Below are 23090 nucleotides of genomic sequence, written 5' to 3' on the forward strand. Positions count from 1 at the left end.
CCACACGGAATCAAGGCAAGACGTCAAAGACCGGAGTTGGGGATTTAGCTCAGTGGTAGGGCGCTTGCCTAGCAAGCACAAGGCCCTGGGTTCGGTCCCCAGCTCTGAAAAAAAAAAAGAAGAAAAAGAAAAAAGAAGAAGAAGAAGTCAAAGACTTCCTCACCTTTCTGTATAAGAGTGTCCAAGGGATTGAATGGCCACATGCCAGGCCTGGAACCCCAGTTCCTCAGAAGGCTGAAGCAGCCAGATCCCAAGTGTGAGGCCTCCCTAAGCCTCAGAGTGAACTCAAGGCCAACCTGAGCAACTTAGTGAGGCCCTGTCTCAAAGTAAGAAGAGGCCGGGGGCGAGTTTGTAAAGCGCTGCCTAGCATGCAGGAGCCCAGGGTCAGTCCCCAAAACCCAACACGTAACAGCTAAACAGCCACACTGAATGCCTGGGATCGACTGCAGCAACTGTTAGCCCACTGTAAAGCACAATGAAAACGCCCGAGAGGAAACGCAACCATGTTTCATATGACTTAGAGACTAATGCTAACAGAGCAGAAAAATGTAAGCCCTGAGTAGTTTACAAGAAATAGATTTTGTTTATGAAATGATACAGATACCATTTTACTCAAAAGTTATTAAGCAGAATTGTAAGAGTAGGTTCACTGAAGCAGAAGGAGAGGAGAAGGAGGAGCATTCCAGAACCATCATGAGCCCGCACTGCGTCTCGTCCCATCCCGCTGGTCCCATCCCTGCCTGCCTCCCGCACTCACTTCTTGCTGGTGTCTGCCTTTCTCTCCTAGTTTGTTGAGTCTTGGCTTTGCATTCAGTAGTTTTCTCCAGTTAGCCTAGGGCTAAGCGCCTTGTTCAGGCGGTGTCCACGAGGACTAGAGGACTATTACGTGGTTGCCTCCTTAGCCCGAGGTGGATGTTAGTGCCTTCTCTGTGTCCAGACCACCTCCATTTCCCGGCCTGTGCAGTGCCTTTGAACCACCATCCTCATGGGAGCCAGACAGCAGAGGGCACAGCAGCTCCCTGGGGAAGACGCTCCTGCGCGGAGGGGCGTCTGAGGGGGTGCAGGGTTTGCGGCAGACTGCGGTTACACAGGGGTTGAACTTGATTGTCATCCCCTGGCACCAGCCGAAGTATGGGCGAGCCAAAGGAGTAGGAGTGAAGAGGAGGAAGGCGGGGAAACGGGTTTGAACACGTAAGAGATTTAAGGATCTCTGTCATGCATCAGTGGATAACGTCTAAAACTTTAAAACCAGGAACAAGAAACATTTGAAACTAGAACAGACTAAAGAGAATGACTTGGGCTCCACGGGATGCTGGATCTTTTTGTTTGTCCTGTTTTTTGGTTTTGGGTTTTTTTTTTTAATTTTTTTTAGGAGTTTTATACTGCATGACATTTAAATACTATTCTGTTTGTTTCCGTTTTAAAACTGTAATCTCATTTCACTTCTAGGAATCAGTCGTAAGAAAGCGTTCAGAAATGTGGGCAATGCACACCAAAATATATACTAAAATATTAATTGTTGAAGAAAATTTAAATTGGCGTATTTAAAATGTTGTGAGCTGTGTGTGGTCGCTTATGCCTGGAATCCCAGGGTAGAAGGATTCCAGCTTCCTGATCCTGTCTCACAACAAACAAACAACCAGGGAAACGATGGGCTGGTATGAGACAATGAAATACCGCACAGCATACTTTACACTGAGCATTGTATTACTGGGGCATGTAATACAATGTGTGTGTAAGTTTTTTTTAACAGCTGAGCTGAATATATATATATATATACACACAGATGGTGCTCCTAGCTCTAATTGGGTTGCATTAGAATTCATGGCAGATTTTCATTTGGTGAAGAGATACACTGAATGAGTTAAACGAAAGGTAGCCGCTCTCCCCAGAAGTTAGAGATTTATGAGGACATAACAGATATTGTAGGGAAAGCCATGCCAACGCTCAGGTTTTCTTTGCAGACCTACAAAGTTGTAAATCTACACAAGTGTGGTCCAGGATTTCCTGAATACTTGGTGAAATGTCCTAAACCAGTCATTACCCCCGATGAATCTTTAGATGCAGAGGAGACATTTAGAAAAGCATGATTTGACCATCAGCTCGCTCAGACGAACCTCGTGTGGAGGCCGGCACACACTAAGCTGGTGCTGTGAGCAAGTGGTCTCCCTCCACCCGAGTACCTCGTGGACACCCTGGGTCCCCACACCCGGGAAAGACTGGTGTTTGCTGCTGTCCATGCTCCAGCTTTCCTGTCCAGCTGTGAGGAAGGAGTCCTGGCAAAGAGAAGAGAAATTCAAGTGAATTCCCACTCGGGGCCCTCATTCTGCAGATGAAAACCTCTTGTTATCTTAGTCATTAGATTGTGATGTTTACTAAACCTCAGTAAGATAATGATCTGCGAATGCCTCAGAGTTGGAGACGGTACACAGGATTTGGACAGCATGCGAGGGCACTCCATTGTAAATCAGAGGTTCCTCATTAGCATCCAGTTTGCTCGTGACGTACCCTTCTATTAGTTTCTGTTTACCCTTCCATTACCCTGTCTTCCTCCAGTTTTGAGTGTGATTGTAAGATCCTTAAGAATAATAACAAATTCATTTATTAATTGATACTCATCCTGACAGGTGCTTGGAATAGGCACCCATTCGTGTGTGTGTGTGCATGTGTATGTGTGCATGTGTGTATGTGTGTGTGTGAGCATGTGTGTGTGTGCACATGTGTGTGCACGCATGTGTGTGCGCACGTGCGTGTGTGTGTGTGTGTGTGTGTGTGTGCGAGAGAGAGAGAGAGAGAGCACAGTAGAGAGCTAGAGAGCACCCACAAATTTTGGTTGTCTCTGGGGAAGACTGGCAAGATGACTGATGAGTTAGCAGCACTTGTTGCTTTTGCCAAGGACCCAGTATGGTTCCCTTACCTCCATGGTGACTCAGTGTGGTTGCCAGGGGATCCACTGCAGGCATCGATCACAAAGGCACACGTATGCATAAATGGTAAAGTGCTCATCCACGTACAATAAATACATCTAGAAGAAATTCTTTCTCGTTTGTGATGCTGGAAGACACGTGTGATGTCTCATTGCCGCATGTCAAGTTACTTTCTGCTCTGCACGAACACTTGTGTTGAATGTACTCTGCTTTCCTGCACAGAGAGTGGGGATTATTGACTGGTCAGGGAAGCAAGATCGTTTTCTCTTAGTACCTGTTCAGCAGCAGTGTGACGCTGGAGGAAGAGTACCTTGGGAATTTTGTTTGTGGCTCTGCCTGCTCTTCGGCCTCCTTCAGCTCTGCTAAGGACCGACCATACTGTGTAGCCAGGCCCTGAGCCACGAGCATATCTGCCCTCACTCAGGAGACAGTTAGGGACAGACCTGGGCAGGTAGCAGCTGAGCACTGTCTCCGTCCTGAGCAGATCCTCACTGCCTTAGTTTTATGTAAACGTAGGCTGCGGAAAGATAATGATGGGTGAGACCCCAGTCAGTGAGTGGGTGACTCACCGGGAGGCAAAGTCATTAAGAAGTTTTCATTTTGACTCTAGTGAAAGGAAGTGAATCCTTCAGAGAACTGCAGAGCTCTGCCTCTCTCAGGGCATCCAGGGGCTATTGCAGGCCAGCACGCTTTATTTTTAATGATCCTGCTAGTTTTCTGCTGCCATTATAAGTCACCTGGAGAAATAAGAATTATGATTGTATTCTTGGCTGTTCCTGAAAGCACTGAGATGTCACTTAGGCTTGCCACTTTCTGACACTGTCATAACCAGCCATAAAATACCTGGAGTGTATTACACATTAATATGGCTAACTGTACTATAGTCGTCCCTGGATAGCATGCTGTTCCTTTTTATTCAAAAAGGAAAACAAAGACTGTTAGATCAGCCCATGCATGAAAAGATACATGACATTTCTTAGATGAAAGAGACACACATTAGGAGCCCACATTAGCTGCAAGTATAGAATTATAGTTATTTAAGAACGCTCGAATCACTTCTTGTTAGCGTGGGGGAGGAATTTATATATGATTGATTGAGACGGGTGTGCTGTATCCCAGTCTGGCTCTGGAAATGTCTTGAATTCTTGATCCCAGGTGATGGGTTTACGTGTACACGCCATCACTCCTGTGCTACTCTGAGGCATGTTAACGATAGTCTATGCAGGAGGTGTACATTGTGAGCATTTGAAAGGACTATTTGAATGAACCTCAGATTATGCCATAAGTCTGGATATCTTCTGAATTAAAACATCCCTTAAGTAATCCCACCATGGGATGTAGCTCAGTTGTTAGGGTGCTTGCCTAGGAATGGACCAGGCCCTGGGTTCGGTGCCCAGCACCACATAAACTAGGCATGATTGTAAGCACCTATAATCTGAGCATCTGGGTATGGGTGAGAGGGTCACAGGTCAAATGTCATCCTTCGCTACACAGGGTGTTTGAGGCCAACTTGAGCTGCTCAAACCCTTGTCTCAAACCCTCATAAATAAATTATAATAAAAAGAATCCCAGCACTCAGCAGATAGAGGAGGAGGATTCTTAGTTAAAGGCCAGCCTAGACTATGTGCCAAGAACATGTCTTGAGCTGGGGAGATGAGTCAGAGGGTAAGAGTACAGTTTACTCTTCCAGAGTCATAACCATATAGAACTCCGGTCCTAAGGGACCCATTGCATTCTTCTGACTCCTATGGGCACCAGACACATTCACGGCACACAGACATACATTCATAGACATGAAGATGTCATTTTTTAAAAAGACTTTGTCTCCAAACACATAGCCACACCAGTGGGGGTGGGGTGGGGTTGGGGGGCTTCGAGGCAGGGGAAATGGGAGGGGCATTTAAAGGGCACGTCTTTCCTTTGCAGTAATAAAAATGGTTGGGACTTGGTAGCGGTGATTGTGCAATGCTGTGAAATGAAGCAAACGCCAGTGACTTGATCCACTCAGCGTGGTGAAAGCAGTGAATTATATGTTGGATGAATGTCACTAAATTTAAAAAACGAAAAGCCAGAAACAGGACAGTTGCCTGTGAACTTGATCCAGTACTTGTAAAGCAGACGTTGAAATGTTCTTAAGCCACATAGCATCGAGGCCTTGTGGTTACACTGATGGGACTTGAGGAACAAGGAAATAGTGGAGACCAGCTACTCTGAGGCACCTGCTGGTGCTGGGACGTTCAGAGAAAATGGGTCAGAGCTGTGACTGTGAGATAGAAAGGAAAAAGAGGGCTGGAGGCGCGGGCTGGGGGCAGTCGGGCGAGCAGAACGCCGAGCTGGAGGACAGAGGCCGTCAGATTCAACACAGCGAGCGTCGGGGACGCCCTGTGGGTTGATGGCCATTGTTGTGGGCCCTTCTACCCAGCAAACGCCCCTGTGGTTATCCTGGCTTCTTGCTCACGGCATTTCTGAGGCTGCAGTAGATTTTTGTTTGTTTTATCCTGGTCGAACTTTAAGTTCATGTCTCCCCAGATTCTGCAGAGCCATAGGAATGGTTCAGACCCCTGAGCAGAGAGGTTTATTAAGCTATTCTTCTCTCCTAAGACTTACTCGGCACAGCTTTCCATGTCTGCATATTGCTTCCTCACTTCCCAGTGAACCAGAGGAAGAGAATATGAAAAACCACTTCCAACAGCGTTGACTTTCCCTCCCGTTCCCCGGTGAAGAAATGGTTCAGCTCTGAGTGGGACTGACTCCCTTGCCTGTTGCCCCTGTGCTGTATAATAGGCAAGAACAGTTCAGACAGCATGGACACAGCTTTCCCCAGTCTGCTGCTTTTGCAGCCTTGTAACCAGAAAGCCAGGCAGCCAGAACTCCGCGCTGCTCTAACCCCGGGCAAGTGGGTGTGGCCCACTCTGTCTCACACCAGACCCCTCTGCTGAAGGGAAGAGATGAGCTTCCCCTTGCTCTGTGCCCTCCTGAGCCTTCTAAATACACACTGTACTCCCCCCAGTGCCTCTCAATGAAGACGCACAGAGAATTGCCCTTCAGGAAGAGCTGTCTGTCTTCTCCATGCAGGCTACGGTGGTACACATTTGTAATCCCAGCTCAGGAGGCTAAGGCAGGACGATTGCTACAAGTTTGAAGTCAGCCTAGACTACAAACTAAGTCCCTGGTCAGCCTAAGCTAGAGTGAGGCCTTGTCTCAAAAAGCAAAACAAAATAGGTCTTGCTTTCTACAAAGAACCCAGGGATAGTTGATATTTCTCCTAGTACAAAAGCAAAAATCTTTTAAAGCATGGTTATTTCTATAGCCAGGCAATGACTAATATTGAGTGTCAACTTCAGGGGATTTAGATTCATCATGGAAACAAACCCTGAGCATGGCCATGAGGGACTTGCCAGACCCACCCAACTGTGGGGGTGGGTAGGAGGTGCCAGTCCATGACTGAAGTCCTTGGCCTGGGTCAAAGGAGAAACCAACAGAGTCCAGCATTCATCTCTCTCTGCTCCCCGACTGCCTCACGCTTGCTGCTGTTCCTCCCTGCCTTGATGGATAGCACCCTCAGAGTGCGAGCCAAAGTAATCCTTCCTTCCTTTCGTTGTTTTTTGTTTGTTTGTTTGTTTGTTTTGGGTTTTGGGTTTTGTTTTGTTTTTTTTTTTTTTGGTCAGGCATTTTGTGACAGTGAGGACAGATATATCTATTAGAGTAATCAATGATCACCTAAATGACGAACAGTTCTCTGGAGGCTAAGGCAGGCAGATCACAAGTTTGAGGCCAGCCTGAGCTACACAGTGAAACCCTGTTTCAAACCGACCAACCAACCAAACACCAACCGACCAACCAGACAAACCAATAAATAAATAAATGCCTGTGGGGTAGTAGAGGAGTAAACAGTTGCAGGGGCTCAGAACCTATAGATGGCTTCTTAAAGCCGAAGGGAAGCAGTAGTCATGCATAGCTTCAGAACTAAAGGGACTGGTGACTTTACTGGGCAGGGGAAAGTCACCTGGGTAGCCATCTTGTCTACCAACTGCTGTCTGAAAAAACAAAATACAAAACTGTGATAATACACAGGGTTGGGAGGGAGCGCCGCAGTTAAGAGCACTTGCTGCTCTTACATAAGGCCTTCCCAGGTTCAGTTCCCAGCACGAGGCGGCTCACAACCAATCCTGATGCCCACTCGGTGAGGCCCGCCTCCCTGTCTGACTCCCTTGGAGGGCCCTATGCATTTGTGTGCATAGATCCATGCAGGAAAAACACCCAAACACAGAAAAGTAAAACTTAACACACTTACGTAGTTTTATAGCTTAATATATTTAATTTAATAACATATTAAGTATAATATTTGTAATGCCAATATATGAGTATTATCTATAATGAATGACAGAGCTGTTGGCTATGACTATGGGGTAGTGGCCATGCAGAGAAATGCTGCACTCTTAGAATGAAATGCTGCTTTACTAAGATGAACCTCGGGGGCCAGGGACATTTGGGAATGCTTCATGCTTTTGCAGGGGCCTAGGCCAATCACCAGCACCTAAACCAGCAGTTCTCAGTGGCCTGTACCGTCAGTTCCAGGGGACCTGCCACCCCTTCTGGCCTCTATGACTACTGACCAGATTTGGTATACAAACAGACAGGAAGCACACATACATACTGGCATACATAGACACATGGGTAAAAATAAAAAGAGGTCTTTTAAAAGAGATGAACAGCACGGTGTGTGTAACTTCTGTGTTTCATCCTGTAGCTCAGCTTGTCATTGAATTTACAACGTGTTTTAATCACTACACACAACACAATATCTATAATTTAATCCCAGATAGCAAATGCTCGTCTAGAGAAAGGAAGGCTATGCAAAGGTAGCAAGTGTGTTAGCCACCCAGTGAAGTTGGGCGGACGGCAAATGGTTGGGTTTGGGGAGTGCCCGAGGCAGAGCTAAGGGAGAGAGCAGCCTAGCTCAAAGGAACTTACAGATTGGACCTTTATCACAGAAGAGAAAAAGGTTTGAGGAGAGGAGACAATTTTTTCTGAAGTTTTTAAAAGATACCTTGTGGGCTGGGGAGGTGACTCAAATAGTTAGTTTACCCTGGGTTCCATCCCCAGCACTGCAAACTGGGAATACCAGCAGCCAAAAAGCCTTAAGAGGGTTGCTTTGAGTTCAAGGCCAGCCAAGATACAAAGTAAGACGTAACGGATAACATTTGGGAAACATAACCTCATAGGTAAAGATGATCAGTCTCTTGCAAACACAACACACACACACACACACACACACACACACACACACACACACATGCACGCACGCATGTACACATGCACACAGGGTGAAATATTAGTTTTTGTACACTTAGAAAGAAATAGTGTCCCAATATACAGCTTTCAAGTCCAGACAATAGTAGTTGGAAATTGGAAACAGATTTTTTTATGTCATCTAATCCTTCCCTGTCACCTGACCTATAGAAAGCCTAAGACCACTTTGTGCATCCATTACTTACCAACAGGAGTCTGTCTGCCACGGTCCTCACAGACCTGAGTGTAACCTGGAGAATGAAGCCCCTCCTCCACCCTCCCACTCAGAGCCTGAGCCCGGCTGTGGTGTGTCTGTAGGAAAGACGTCTTACAGCGCTCACCCAGGCTGTCAGAGCAGTGCTCCTGGGCCATGAGCTCTTGTCTGATGTCATATTTTTAAAAGATAAAACAAGGTTTGAACTCTACCTTCTCTGTGCGCTGCTGAAGACTGGGAAACCGTACATTCTTTGCTCGTGACCTGTACTGAAAAGAAGTACACAGACAGGAGGCAAAGAGATAAGTGAGGCTCCTTACAGACCCTCCTAATGAAGGCCCCAGGGAACGCCAGGCCATAGGATTTGCAGGGCTCTGGAGAGGAGTGCTGTCAGAGGGAGGACCAGGACTGGCTGCTGGAGTGCAGCCTTACTTCGTGTTAGCCTATTTTGGGTCCCAGTAAGAAAGTTATTTTAATAATGTCTTGCTCTGCTAGAAGTACGCATGATAAGTGGCAGATGTCAGAAAGAGGGAACGTTACAGCGCTGCGTTCTCCTCAGGTCCTAAGGAGGCCATATAGTTCTCTTCAGTCAACGCCGATGTACAAAGCAGCATGAATTGGAAAGGATGTTAGACATAGAGTAGGCCAGTGATCTCAAACAAATCAGAATCGCACAGACAGGAGTGGGAATTTCTGCTTTTCACAAGCAACCTGGGTGATTCTAAAGCCACCAGCCCTGAATCTGAGAGAGCCCAGAATTTAGAGACTCCTGATCTATCCAGAATTCTCTCTTTTTTAAATTTTTGTATTTACTTACTATGTGCGTATGTGTATGTGTGTGTGTGTGTGAGAGAGAGAGAGAGAGAGAGAGAGATCACAGCACACATAGATCAAAGGACAGCTCGTAGGAGTTAATACTCTCCTTCTACCACGGGGTCCATGGGAATCAACTCGAGTCATTAGGCTTGGCACAAAGTGCCCTTTCCCACCGAGCCATCTCAACAGCCTGAGTTGGAAGCTCTTGGTCGATGGTGCTAGATCGTTCCCTCTCCCATCCTTTGCCTGTTCCACTTTGACAAAACCTTTGAGGTTGGTTTGTGAAGTTGAACAAATGGGTGAACTTACTTGGAGCTAGGAGGACGACGCTTGTTCTGCTACATAGTGGTCTGAGGTCTGGGGTTCAGATACCTGGCATCAGTGTAAAAAGCCTGCCGTGGCTCACATGCCTGTAACTGCAGCACGAAGGGGCTAAGGCAGCTGGGTCCCAAGAGCTCTCTGCCCAGCTAGCCAGGCCCTGAACAGCTTCTAGCCGAATGAGAAACCCTTTGTCAAGGGAAGAAATAAGGTGGAGCACAATAGACAAAAACACCCTCCATTTGCTCTGACTTCCACATGTGTGCAGAATGGCCACGTACACCCATGTCTGCATGCATACACCACACACACACACACACACACACACACACACACACACACACACACACACACAAATCAGGAAGGACTCTTTGTTAACCATATATTTAGTTCATTCAACTTTCCTAGAGGCAGTAAGCTACTTCAGTCTCTTGAATAGACAGTATACAAGCAACAGATTTAAATAGAAAACATTCATCCCTCCACTCATTCTTCCCTCCACTCATTCTTCATTCATTCATTCAGACACCAATCTACTGAGCAAGGAAGAGCATTTCCCTGGCCCATGTGGAGCCTAAGCTCTAGGAGGAAATCTCCATGAAGCCTGTGTAAAATAATGCTGTGTGGTTCCTACATGTGTGAGCTAGGGAGTGCAGAGGCCTCATCTGTTCTGTTGATGGCTGGGCCCACGCTGGGCCACTTGCTCCTTGAATGTCTGCTGACTACTGCAGCACTCAGGGCCAGCCATTCATGGACGAGCAAGGAGCTAGAATGCTTTGTTTCTAGCTCTCACTTGAATGTATAGGGATATAAATGCTAGAGCGTTTTATAAAAAAGTTATGTCCCTGTTTCCTGGTGTGTGTGTGTGTGTGTGTGTGTGTGTGTGTGTGTGTGTGTGTGTGTGTGTATTTATCAACTGGAAATCTAATATGTATTATTTATATCTAAATGTTTAAATATTTACTGTATTTGTTTTCTGAAATGAATGATCCCTTTACATACAAGCTAAGCAATCTAGAATGAAATAGTTTCACAGAGCTAAAATGTTTGCTGAGACCAAATAAAAATTATATTCAGACCAAGTATGTAGGCATATGCCTATAATCCCAATACTTAGGAGACTGAGGCAGGACGATCAAAAGTTCTAGGTCAGCCTGGAGCACACAGTAAATCCTTTGGCAAGCTAAAAAGAAAGAAAGGAAAGGGGGGTGAGGAAGGAAGGAAGAAGGAAGAAAAGAAAGAAAAGAAGAGAGGAGAAAAGGGACATTGAGGCGGGTCCCACTCAGTAGCCACAGCTTGCTCTGTTTATATAACTGCAGAATCTGGGCTGTGTGTGCTATAGATGCTCCTTTCTGCTTTCAGAGCAGGCTCGCCAGTATAGACATCTCTACTGGATGAAAGGCAGTGGTGGGGTGCAGGGGTCGGGAACAAGCTAGAAGCACAAAGTAAAAAGAGAGGTCAAGGTTTAAAAGTAGCATGTGTCCATCGTAAGTGCTTCCCGGTGCTGGAGCTCTCTGTGACATTTGGTCTATAAACAAAATATGGAGGGAACCAGTTCTGTAGGCAAGCAAACTGTAACAGTGTATCTTACCACCCAAAGGCAAGGACGCACAAGTGCCACTTGCAACATTTTCAACACAGTTTGCTTGTTAAGAGCAGGCAAGAAGAGAGGATGCTTAAAACAAAGGCAGTGGTGAGGAACCCCAGGGGTTGGTGGGGCTGGGGTGGGTGCTTTGGCAATAGGAACATGCTAGACAAATCCCACAGTCCGTGCATCATCTAGAAAGTATCTGCCATGCTTGTCAGCACACACCTATAGTCCCAGCCCTTGGGAGATACCAAGGAAAGAGCCAAGAGTCGAAGGCCATCCTCAGCTCCCAATAAGTGTGAGGCCAGCCTGGATTACATGAGACACTGTCTCTAAGAAATACAAGGCTGTGCATGACTGAACAATTCATAGCATCATCGAGAACAAGAATGGAGCAGACAGTGGGAGGAGTGTCCCTTAGTCCCAGATGGACTCAGGAGCCAACTGGGACAGGCATGGTGGTGCTCACTGTAATTCTAGCATTTGGAGACAAGTCCGAGAGTCACATCAAGTACAAGGCCAGCCCACGCCAGACCCTGTCTAAAAACCAAACAGGCATCTAGGAGTTGAAGTACCCAAGTGTGGAAGTCAGTGATGGCACATGGCTGGTAATCCCAGCATTAGAGGATTATTGCTTCAGAAGGCTGAGGCAGGAGGATTACCGGTTCGAGGTCAGCGTGGACCACATATCTTGTCTGAAAAAAGAAAATGACTGGACTGGAGAGGTGGTTCAGCAGTTAAGATCACTGACTGCTCTTCCAGAGGTCCTGAGTTCAAATCGCAGTAACCACATGGTGGCTCACAACCATCTGTAGTGAGACCTGATACTCTCTTCAGGTGTGTCTGAAGACAGCTACAGTGTACTTATAATAAGTAAATCTTTAAAAAAGAAAAGAAAGCAAACAAGTGTGGACCAGACCTGCTGTTGCTGAGACTTTGACAGGCCATCAAGGAATCATTGATCAGATCAAGGCTGGTGCCCTGGAACTTGCTCTGTAGACCAGGCTGGCCTCGAACTCACAGAGATCCACCTGCCTCTGCCTCCTGAGTGCTCAGACTAAAGGCATGTGTCACTACACCCAACTGAGAAGGGCTTTTAGTATAGATATTATTTTATTTTAGAGAATATTCCCATGAACAAACAAATATATATATATATATATATATATATATATATATATATATATACATGTGTGTGTGTGTGTGTGTGTGTCTGAGAAGAGAATAGCCTGATGCCTGATGTTAAATACTTTCAAGAATAGACCCGTATCTTATCGATACATTGTATCTCAGTACTAAACTCAAACTCCTCACAGTCTTTTGGAAATCCTAGATCTCTAAAGAGCTCTTGAGAGCAGTGGGCTGGGGAGATGGCTCAGCAGGTAAGACACTGGCTGCCCTTGCAGGGGACTTGGGTTTGATTCCCAGCGCCCACATAGTAACTCACAAGCATCTGGCCCCAGGGAATCTAACATCTTCTGGCCTCCATGTTACGTAGACACACATTCAGGCAAAATTTTTAGACACATACATTTTTTAAATAAAAAGTTCAAGTATAGACTAAAGACTGGATTTTTATTTAATTTTTTTATTTGAAGCAAATTTGACCTTAATGCATATTTTTTCTTTTTTGCAACTTCCTAGGTTGTTCTATGTGTGTTTGTGTGTACATGTGTGTGTGTGTCTGCTGTATGCACATGCATGTATTTATATACAAAGAGATATCACTGACTATATGAATAACTATAAAGTTAAATATGCTAAATAAAAGGAGGGAGTGTGAAGAAAAAGAATTGAATATTCATTTTCGGTCTTTCTATTCTGTTTAACTACGTGTATGTTCAGGGCAGCATGTGCATGTGGGTGAAGGGGCTGCTGCCCCTGGACCTACAGTTCCAGGTGATTGTCGACCAGTGGACATGAACTTGTCCGCTCTGGAAGAGCAGTACGTCACGCTCTTAGCCACCGAACCACCGTCCAGCCCTGTGAATTTTACTCATTAAGAAGCAAAACACCAGATGATTGCTAAAAGAGCAACAAAAAACAAAAGCATACCTAGAAATTAATTTTTTCTTTTCTATTCTAGGCTCAAGAAAAAGGAAGGTTGAACTACACTAAGGTAGGTAGAGTGTGTGAGGACTTTACAGTCTGATCACTTCTTATATTTGCAAGGTCAAAAAGAAACATGACTGGGCATGGTGGCATGAACTTTCAATCCCAGCCCCTTGGAGGTAAAAGCAGTCAGGTCTCTCTAAGTTTAGGCCACCCTGGTCTACAAAGAAACTGACACAGCCGAAGCTACATAGTGAGAGCCTCTCTCAGTGAATAAATCAGTATCTATGGCTTTGGTTGGCTTCACCACGTCATGCCTCACAGTCGTCTGAAGCTCCAGTCCCGAGGAGTCCCACACCGTCTCTGGCCTTGCATACACAGTGTTCTAACATGCGTGTAAGCACCACACCCATACACATAGAAAATAACAAAGTTTTAAGTCAGATAAGTAGGTTAAAGAGGAAGACGCATGGTGTTTAAAGCTGAGATTGCCTTTAGCAGATAGAAATGACTCATTCAACAGTGTGCGTGTTTATTCCACACAGTGTGTTAGATATGGAGACTAAAATGGTGAGGGCCAGCAAGAGGGCTCAGCAGGTAAAGGTACTCACTGCCAGACAGCTCGAAGCCAAGCCTGACACCCTGAGTTTGACCCCCAGAACCCACAGGGTCCTCTGGAAAGACGGAGGTCATTACGTGGTTGGAAGAAGTAGGCTTGTTGGCCTCATGGGGGCCCAGCCTTCACAACCTTGCCTGGTCCCAATTGTGCCATAAAGGGTCTCCCTCCAAAACCGTCAGCATGTCAACCAGGGAATCCGGTTACCAGCATATGAACTCTTGGGAGCGCATTCCAACCACAGATAGCATCAGTGAAGCATTGGGCAGCACGGAACATCTATAAACACAACTTCCTTCCCCACCTGAGGAGCTTTCGAAGCTCACACACCAAAGCTTGTCTTGACATGATGCAGCAGAAAGGCGCACACGTGAGCCTTATGTTTGCCAGCCTCTGGAACTACGAGGCACCATGAGCATCATGGAAGTTATACAGTCCCTGGCAAGTGTGTTGTTACAAAGAGGGTGAGGGGCTGGGACAGTGAGTCCGCAGCTGAGAGCGCTTACCATGAGATCCCCAGCACCGTGGAGAAGCTAAGCCGGGCGTGGCTGTGCATCACATCCTCTTACAGAGAGAGCAGAGGAGGCCGGCAGGGTGTTTGCCAGCCTTCCCAGGTCATTCCGACATACTTCCTTTAGTAAACCTGGCTGTGACCAGCACCAGAGCAGACACTTGTAATCTAGTGCTTGGGGGTTGAGGCAGAAGGATCAGGAATTTGAGGCCAGCACTATGATGAGACCTCATCTCCAAAACAGAAAATAATAATAATAATAATTGAAGTTAAAAAAACATTTGCTCCAGTCAGGTAGCTCAGTGGATAAAATGGTTGTCTTGCAAGTCTGACAACCTGAGTTCAATTCCCGGGCCACACTGTGGAAGGAGAGAGCCAGCTCCCAAAATTGTCTTCCGACCTCCACATGTGCCTGCACCTACACCATCACCTCACACACCCACACACAGCTATAATGACATGTTCTCTTTCATTTTAGTTAAGAGGGGACGGCAAAGAGATGGGTCAGAGCCATCAGCCTGATGATCCAGTCAATCCCTAGAACCAACAGTGGTACACACGTGCTCACAAACACACTCACCCGTGCTCACACACAGTCATGCACACCCACAGACACAATACACTAAGTATAAGTGAATACGTTTAATGGAGGTAAGACACAGCCCTGTGACCCAGCAGAGTATTCACCTGCGTGTGCAGTGTCCTGGCTCCATTGCCAGCACCACATGGTGGCCAACACCCGTGATCCCAGTGCTTGCCGGGTAAGTTTTTAAAATCAGCTCTGGCTGTACCATAAGTTCAAGGCCAGCCTGGGATACACAAGACCCCGTCCTCTCAAAAAACCATTTCTTAAATTAAAAACAAAGCTATGGGGTGTGGTGAGGCAGGCTTTTAATTCCAGCATTTGACAGGCAGAGGCAGGCAGATCTGTCAGTTCAAGGCCTGCCTGGTCTACACAGTGAGTTACAAAACAGCCAGGGCAATGCTGAAAGGTCTCAACGCATGAAAACCAGAAAAATAAAACTGTGGTGTCTGCAGAGCTGGCTCAGCAGTCAGAGAACTGGCTGCTCTTACAGAGGACGCTGGTTTGATTCCCAGCAGCACCCACATGGCCGCTTACAACTGTTGGCAATTCTAGTCCCAGGGGATCTGAAACCCTCTTCTGACCTTTAAGGGCACAGGAAATGAACATGGTGCACATATACTCGTATAAATAATAAAAGAACCCTGTAGAAGAAAACTTCCAAATCAATAAATAAATCTGTGAGACATTAGCTTCACACCATTTAGAGACCAAAGAAAGGACCATTTTTCAGGTGGGTAGCAAGTATGCACTGCTTGGCTAACGAGTTGAGCTTGCTAATCATCTGACTTCTGTGGCGGTCGAGATGACCTGGAGGGTGAGCACGTCTGCATTCCTAAGAAGACAGAGGACATCAACGGGCCGGCGTAGCTTTGCTCGCTTGGGAGCAGCGGAAACGCCCACACTTTCTCAGGCTGACTGGACTCTGCACCCAGTGCATGCCTGTGACCCTGGGCTTTACGCCGGCCCAGGTCCTTTGCTCTGCCGCAGACGACCAGACGACCAGGCTGTGGAAGCACCTCTCAGCCTAGAGCCAGTTTCCATGTGTCATTCTCCGATGGCTTAGCTTCCTTCCTGCCGTGCGCTGGGTGAATGGCTGGGCCTCATTGTGGCTCTGAACCTTCATGTCTTCTGGGCCTTCCGATATCGGCAGCCCCACTTAGTATCTCTGAGCTTTCAGGTTTGTTAGTTTCATGGCTTTGCTTCTTAGACCCATTCAACCTCACTGCAAGGTTGAGCAAAAGGATTGAGTCTCCACTATAACCTTTGAGCTCACACCAAAGCCATCCTGTTGGAAATATTTATCTTAGTCAGGGACTTCTACCCCGCCTTTGGCCATTCAGCTCTCGGATAAAAGACACACATTTTTTTTTAATTTTTTTTTTTATTTATTTAATGTATGAGGGCTCTGCTGCATATGCATCTGCCTGCCTGAAGAGGGCATCAGATCCCCCTATAGATGGCTGTGAGCCACCAGGTGGTTGCTGGGACTTGAACTCATGACCTCTGGAAGAGCAGCCAGTGCTCTTAACCGCTGAGCCGTCTCTCCAGCCTGCCATGTCTTTTATATTTGTAATAAGCCTAATTAATCAGCACTAGAGCAGGGCAGCCCTCTGTGCTATTAGGATTTACTTCCCCATTAGTGACCATGAGTTATAACTGACATGTTCCATCCAGGCAGCTCTTAGCTTCAGTTGGCCGGCCCTCATGGCCATGTTTTCATGGCTCGCCGACCACAAGGCATCGTCTCCTCTCCACCTTCTTCTCTCCTCATGGCTCTCCTCCATCTGTAAACCCGGGAACCCCAGTCCCGCCTGTCTCCATCCCTCCCAACATCTGCATTCACCGATGAGGCATCACTTGGGGCGTGGTCACAGTGTCACTTGGGTCTCTGCACATTCTCTCATCCTCGGGGGGCCAGTGTCTAGCATTCATACAGAGTCAAAGCCCAGCCCTCTACGTCATCCACTTGTTGCCTCATCAGCAAGCCTCCGTTGATAAGGCACTGTCCAGAGCTCACACTTGGTGATGTGCCTCACTTTGCTTGTCCTGTCCTGTTGCTACACTGCCATCCTCCCGGAAGTTCTCCATGTCACTATGTATCACAGCAACTTCAAACCCCAGATTTTCTCATATCCCGCCTCTTCCCCGCCATGCTTCCCTTGCCCGTGTTTCTTCATCTGAAACACTGAAAATCCTACCACCAGATCTCGACGCCTCTCCTGTCACAGTAGACCCATTTGCCAGATAGAACAGTTAATCCTCAGGTCCCATAGTTTCGGTCTTCTGCTCCAAACCTCCTACTGGCTCCACGCTGTCTGCAAGGCTCTGACTAGAGCCTGCTGGGCTGGCACGAGTGAGGTTGTGCAATCCAGCTCCCCCTTTCCTTCCCCCAATAGCACCGAGTCAACGTCTGCAGACTGTTTCTGTTCTCTGTCCTTTGTTTTGTCCTGGCTTGCTCCTGGGGACTGCTCACGAGGCAAGCACTGAACCACTGAGCTGCATTTCCAGTCCCTCTCCATTTTTATTTTGAGACAGACAGCCTCACTGTGACTGAGACTGGTCTTGAACTTGCAGTGTTTGTGCTTCAGTCCCCTCCCCCACCCCCCAGTGGCTGGAATTTCAGTTTGCGCCATCAGACTGGGCTTAGCTTTCTGTGTCTGACTCCCGCTGTCTGCTTCACTTAGAAGATGCACCTCCCATTTCCGGCTCTTCTGTCCTCCCTGTAATGTAACATTTAGGACCATTGCCTATAGGGAGGCCTCTGTACTGGGACAACTGGATTAGGTCCTCCCCACAACCTCTAAGACCCTGTGCATCCCCCATTGTGTCTTCTCTGTTGTTTTACAGTGACCCATGGTAGATCCTGGACTGGGGGCTCTCGAGGGCAGGGACAGTGCTGGGTTTGGACTGGAGGTGTAGGGCGGGTTTGGGAATTGGTTGTTGGCCTTTGGTGCCTAATGCTTGGTGCTACTAAGCGAATGGAACCCACAGAGGAGAAAGGGGACACTTGAAACCCATCGGGAAGAAGTAAGTTGCAGGAGCACGCTAATTCAGGGCTTCTCATCTCCGCACAGAGGTATAGGAGTCCACGCCATCAACCAAGCAAAGCAGCTGGAGATAAAGGATGGGGGTCACTAAATGGGGAAGAAAGAAACCAGGGTGACTGCTGGACGCCCAAGCTTATTTGACTTAATGGCTTCCTAGAATTTCTTATCAGAGAAGGCTTTACCATGGAAGACATTGGTATTGGAAACTGGACCGGAGCCAGGGGGTGAATTACTGAAGTGGCCACTTGTAATCGTAGCACTTAAGAACTGAGGCAGCAGGGTAGAGAGTTTGAGCCGTCTGTTGAGACCTGTTCAAAAAAGAAGAAGGAAGGAGGGAAGGAAAATAAGTATGGTGTGCCTGCAACAGCATTCTTAACCTCATGGCTGAGTGGGTCGATGTCTATGTATATGCCATAGCATGTACACAGATACACACACAAAGAAATAAATTCTTTTTTTTTTTTTTTGGTTCTTTTTTTTTTTTTTTTTTTTTTTTTCCGGAGCTGGGGACCGAACCCAGGGCCTTGTGCTTCCTAGGCAAGCGCTCTACCACTGAGCTAAATCCCCAGCCCCGACAGCCCACACCTTTAAGCCCAGCATGAAGGAGGCATCGGCAGGCAAGATCTCTGTAGTCTGGACTACATAATGAGTTCCAGACCAGGTAGGGCTACATAAGTCAGGCCCTGCCTCCAGAAGACAGAGAAGTAAAAGAAGAAAAGGCATTTCTCGAGCAAGCAGCGGCTATGCTTCCCGCTTGCTGAGGAACCTAGCGTACGTCCCTTAACTACCGTGCACTTTCTTGTGCTGATAGCATAAGGGCCACATGAACAAGACTCCATCGACCCAGCGTGGCCAGTCCCCCAACTCAGACACTCTTCTCCAGCTCTTTCTTAACATATTCTGATCCTAACATATCTAAGCGGGTCGTTTCCGTTTGTTTATTCTCTCGGTAGACAGTAAGTGTTCTGACAGCAGCAGCCTGCTGGACCTGCCTCATCAGCGCATGGGGCCCTAGCCCAGCTCCCTCAGTACCTTAGCGTGTGCATGCATGGCTGCCACTGTGTAAGGAAGTAAGGAGAGGAGGTTTGGAATGCACAACGGCAGGCTCAGACATTCTAAAGCATACTGGCTACAGAATATGGCCTAGCCCCTGGCTGCCTCAATTGCCTTTCCTCACTGTGTTTCTCAGTAGACAAATTGTCCCCTCCATCCCTGACTCCCTAGTGCTATTCTGACAGTGAAAGGCAAAGCACAGGGTCTGGATCAAGGCCAGTAACTAACCAGATCATGTCACCCTCACACAAACATGATCCCAAGGGTTGTGGGGAGAGGAAGGGCGACCATGTCCTCTGTGGGGTTAGAGGCATCCGCAGGTGCAGCCTGTGGTAATGTGATGTGTGTGTGTGGAGCACTGTGGGGCTAGGGGAACAAACACGGGGGCTTCCGGTTTCCACCTCTCTGGTCTTCTCTGTGATCGCGTTGCTGATGACCCATGCTCACTCCAGCTAATGCAAGCAGCATGGTTGTGGCTTAGAGTTCTCCTGATAGAATTCTATAAGACAGAATTTGAAGGACCTGGCAGCCATTTGTGAAATCTTTTCATTTATTTCTGTCTGAAATTTTCTTCATTCCAAGATCCTAATTTTACAAAAAAACAAAAAACAAAAAAAACAAAAAAAAAAAAAAACCCAAACAAACAGTTTCAGGGACCCATAAAAAATAATTTCCGTTGTTCCTTCACTCTGACTGTATCGGCCTGAGAGGGCTGGCAGAGATGACCGTTTTGAAATCACTCTCAGCTCGATTTCCAGAACGCCCTTCCCACTCCCTGAGTAACATACTAAGTTCCTTTTTCTTTTTTATTTGGGTATTTGTTTGGTTTTATAACAGGATTTCACTATGTAACCCAAACTGATCAAAAATTCTGCATCCTCCTGCCTCAGCCTTCTGAGTTGCTGGGATTACAGCCATGGCCACCACACCTGGCTTTGAATTACTTTTTTTTTAATCATTTATTTATTTAATGTATATAAGTACATTGTAGCTGTCTTCAGACACACCAGAAGAGGGCACCAGATCCCATTACAGATGGCTGGGAGCCACCAATGTGGTTGCTGGGAATTGAACTCAGGACCTCTGGAAGAGCAGCCCCCTTGAATTATTTAACTGAGTTCTGGTTGCAGCGGTTCCTGGATATGAATGCTTTATTCTGCTCTGGTGTTTTTCTCCTTAAGGTTTCCAGTCATTAAAACTTTCTTTCCTCTTAAGGTGACAGGCAAGGTGGCAGTTCTAGAGTGTCAGAGGCAAACACCAAGAATAAATTCTACTTGTGTAGTTAAGACAGAGCAGGACTTGCGAGATGTACTGTTCTTGCCAGAAGTGGCTTGTGACCAAGTAGCTAGTGTGGAGATTTGGCCTTGTACAGCATCGTGGGGCAGTCAGTAGCCATGCCGGTTCTGTATGTGTAGCTCTCAGACTACTCTGTCCCTCAGCTGCCAACCCAGCGTCAAGTACCGCTACCCGCTCAGTGCTGGAGGGAAGGCTGCCACCTACTGACCTGCAGGAATTCCTGGGCATGCCGGGACTGGTGCAGAAGCCTCAGACCACACTCTGGTTTGCCATGGCAACTTACATGCATGTCCAAGAGAAGACGATATGTTGACTGCTCTAGCTTAGAAAAACATCTACAAACGTCTGCGTATTTTCCCCATCTGGAGCTGAGCGTATGCCTGCAGTTGAGCCCCACTGCTCCTTGAAAGAAGCCGCTGCTAAAAGACCAAGGCAGATGGTATTTCTACTGCTTCAGGCAAAACATGGCACCTATGGTTCGACTTTCTACGATTTCAATTTTTTAACATTTTCAAGATGGCTTGTTTAAATATCTCCGCCGCAGAGACACAGACTTGTCCCCCGACTCCTTTTAAGCCATTGTTCCAGCTCTACGAATCTCATTTGCTCAGAACCACGTCTGAGGCGCTGTGCGGTCGGCCTTCTGTTCGCGCTCTCCCGGGAGCCCGAGTGTAGTGAGTGCTACGCTTGCTGATTTACACAGAGACCGTGGGTGCTGGCTCCTTCTCCACTCCCCCTGCTTTAACTCAGTCTGCATTTCTTGTCGTTGGCTGTGACTCAGTACAGGAGTGTGGTTTGTTCTGTTCCGTTTCCCACTTTTTGAGGCATTCATTCCTGCTTTTATTATTTGTGGGTGAGAGATGTGTGAGTGCAGACACGTGCACGGCGCACACCTACGTGAAGTTCTGAGGGATAAGTCCTCTCCTTCCAGGGTAGGATCCAGGATTGAATTCAGGTTGTCAGGATAGCATTTTACCCACCAAGCCATCTCTCCAACCCTGGTTTGTATTTTAAGATTTATTTGTTTTATTATTTTATTTGCACGCATGTCTCACCTGCATGTATGTATTACCACATGGGTGCTTAGGGAGTTTGATACCCAGGAACTGGAATTACAGGAGGTCGTGGACCACCCAGTATGGGTGTTGGGACTGGGATCCTCTGGAAGAGCAGAATGCATTTGTGGGGGTGTGGGCGTTCACTGTGTAGCCCTGGCAGTCCTCGACTTACTCTGTAGACAAGTCTGGCCTCAAACTCACAGAGAATCTCGTGCCTCTGCCTCCCGAGTGCTGAAATTAAAGGTAGGCACAGAATGATTCATGACTGCTGAGTCCCGATGTCCTCCTGGGAGGGCACCCTAAACACAGTGCCTCACAGACGAGCGTGTGGTGGAGGAAGGTCCTGCAGATACTCTCTTTAGGCTTGTTTTTCCCAGTCACAGGCAAGAGAGATCCTGAGGATGGCCGATGGAGCTCATGCTGTCTCCCAGGATTGACTCCTGGTTCCAGGATGGCAGGCTCCAGTCTCCTCTCGAGAACCAGTGCCTGGTGGCTGGTGCCCTCTTTTGCCCTCTTTTGCCCTCTTAACCCCCAGAAGTCCCTGAGCATTTGCTATTATAAGACACATTTGCATAAAGTGCACATTACCAGCAAAGATGTGCACCAACATTAGCATTCACATGATCACGTCAGCACTGGCTTTGAGAGCGTCCCCCAAGGCTTGCCTTGTGCCCATTTCTTCTCTCTATTGTCCATAAATGCCTCGGTGGTGGTGTTACAAACCGAGTGCCAAATCCTCTTTTTTTTTTTTTAATTTGAGTATTGAAAAGAATATATACCATAGTTGTCTTTATACACGAGTCTGTCCATTCACTCACTCGTGTGGTTATTTATTTCTGTGGCACCTTCCCCACACCCTAGCTAGCCGCCTCTGAGAAGCTGACAACGTTGGCACAGTTAGGTCCTCTCTTGTCTAAGGCAGATGCTGCTCCTCCCAACCTGGGATTTCGTATTAGCATCTCCCGTAAAAAATTCCACACAGCATCACTGCAGGCACGGAGTCTCCTCCAGGCTCCTGACGACGCCTTACCACTAGCTCTCCTCTTAATGACTGATGATTATGGAGACTGCCGAGCTGCCCTGACCTTCTCTGTCCTCTCTTGCTCCTGAAGGACTTGCCATGCAGGAGGTAAGATGTGTATAGCACACTTTAGAAAGAACGAGCCCAACTGTAAGCGCTTGATGCGGGTGGAGGCATGTAAAATGCTCAATAAAGACTGGAAAGGAGCGTGTTAAAATGTGCGGGGAAAGGCACGTTTTTAAAAAGAAATACATTGTACTTTTAAAAGATTTTCATTTTATAATGTGGGCTCTGATTTGAATTGGATTTTTTCCCTTTAAGATTATGGTGATGAATTCACCATAGCGGGAACTGAAAATAAACTGTCTTAAATCCTGTTTCACGCGAGCCACCCAGATTTAACCCTCAGCTTCCGGGGAGTAGCTTCCGTCTGTGGCAAAGGCAGAGGCCACATTTGGACTAGAACTTGTCTGCGAGGGTTTGGTTTTCCTGGTGTGTGTGTGTGTGTGTGTGTGTGTGTGTGTGTGTGTGTGTGTGTGTGTGTATGTCTGTGTCTGAGTATGTTCTGTGTCTGTGTATATGTGTCATGTGTCTGAGTGTCTGAGTATGTATGTATATGTGTGTGTATGTGTGTGTGTGTGTGTGTCTGTCTGTATATGTGTGTATGTGTGTATGTATGTCTGTGTGTGTCTGAG

The 23090-nt window shown here is 47.1% G+C and overlaps 1 protein-coding gene across 5 annotated transcripts in view; it reads left to right on the forward strand.

Annotated features, from left to right (window-relative positions):
• Pdss2 (decaprenyl diphosphate synthase subunit 2) overlaps positions 1-23090 on the forward strand; it is a 229059-nt gene that overhangs the window by 183870 nt on the left and 22099 nt on the right. For 4 of the 5 annotated variants that reach the window (XM_063279333.1, XM_063279331.1, XM_039098909.2 and 1 more), the window contains one exon: positions 13242-13274. In XM_063279333.1, the coding sequence (XP_063135403.1) occupies positions 13242-13274 (33 nt within the window). Of the gene's footprint in view, positions 1-13241; positions 13275-20459; positions 22504-23090 lie in introns of those variants that run through there. The other variant, XM_063279332.1, reaches the window with a different exon arrangement.

The sequence above is a fragment of the Rattus norvegicus genome, chromosome 20 (genome assembly GCF_036323735.1).
Source record: "Rattus norvegicus strain BN/NHsdMcwi chromosome 20, GRCr8, whole genome shotgun sequence".
NCBI lineage: Eukaryota > Metazoa > Chordata > Mammalia > Rodentia > Muridae > Rattus > Rattus norvegicus.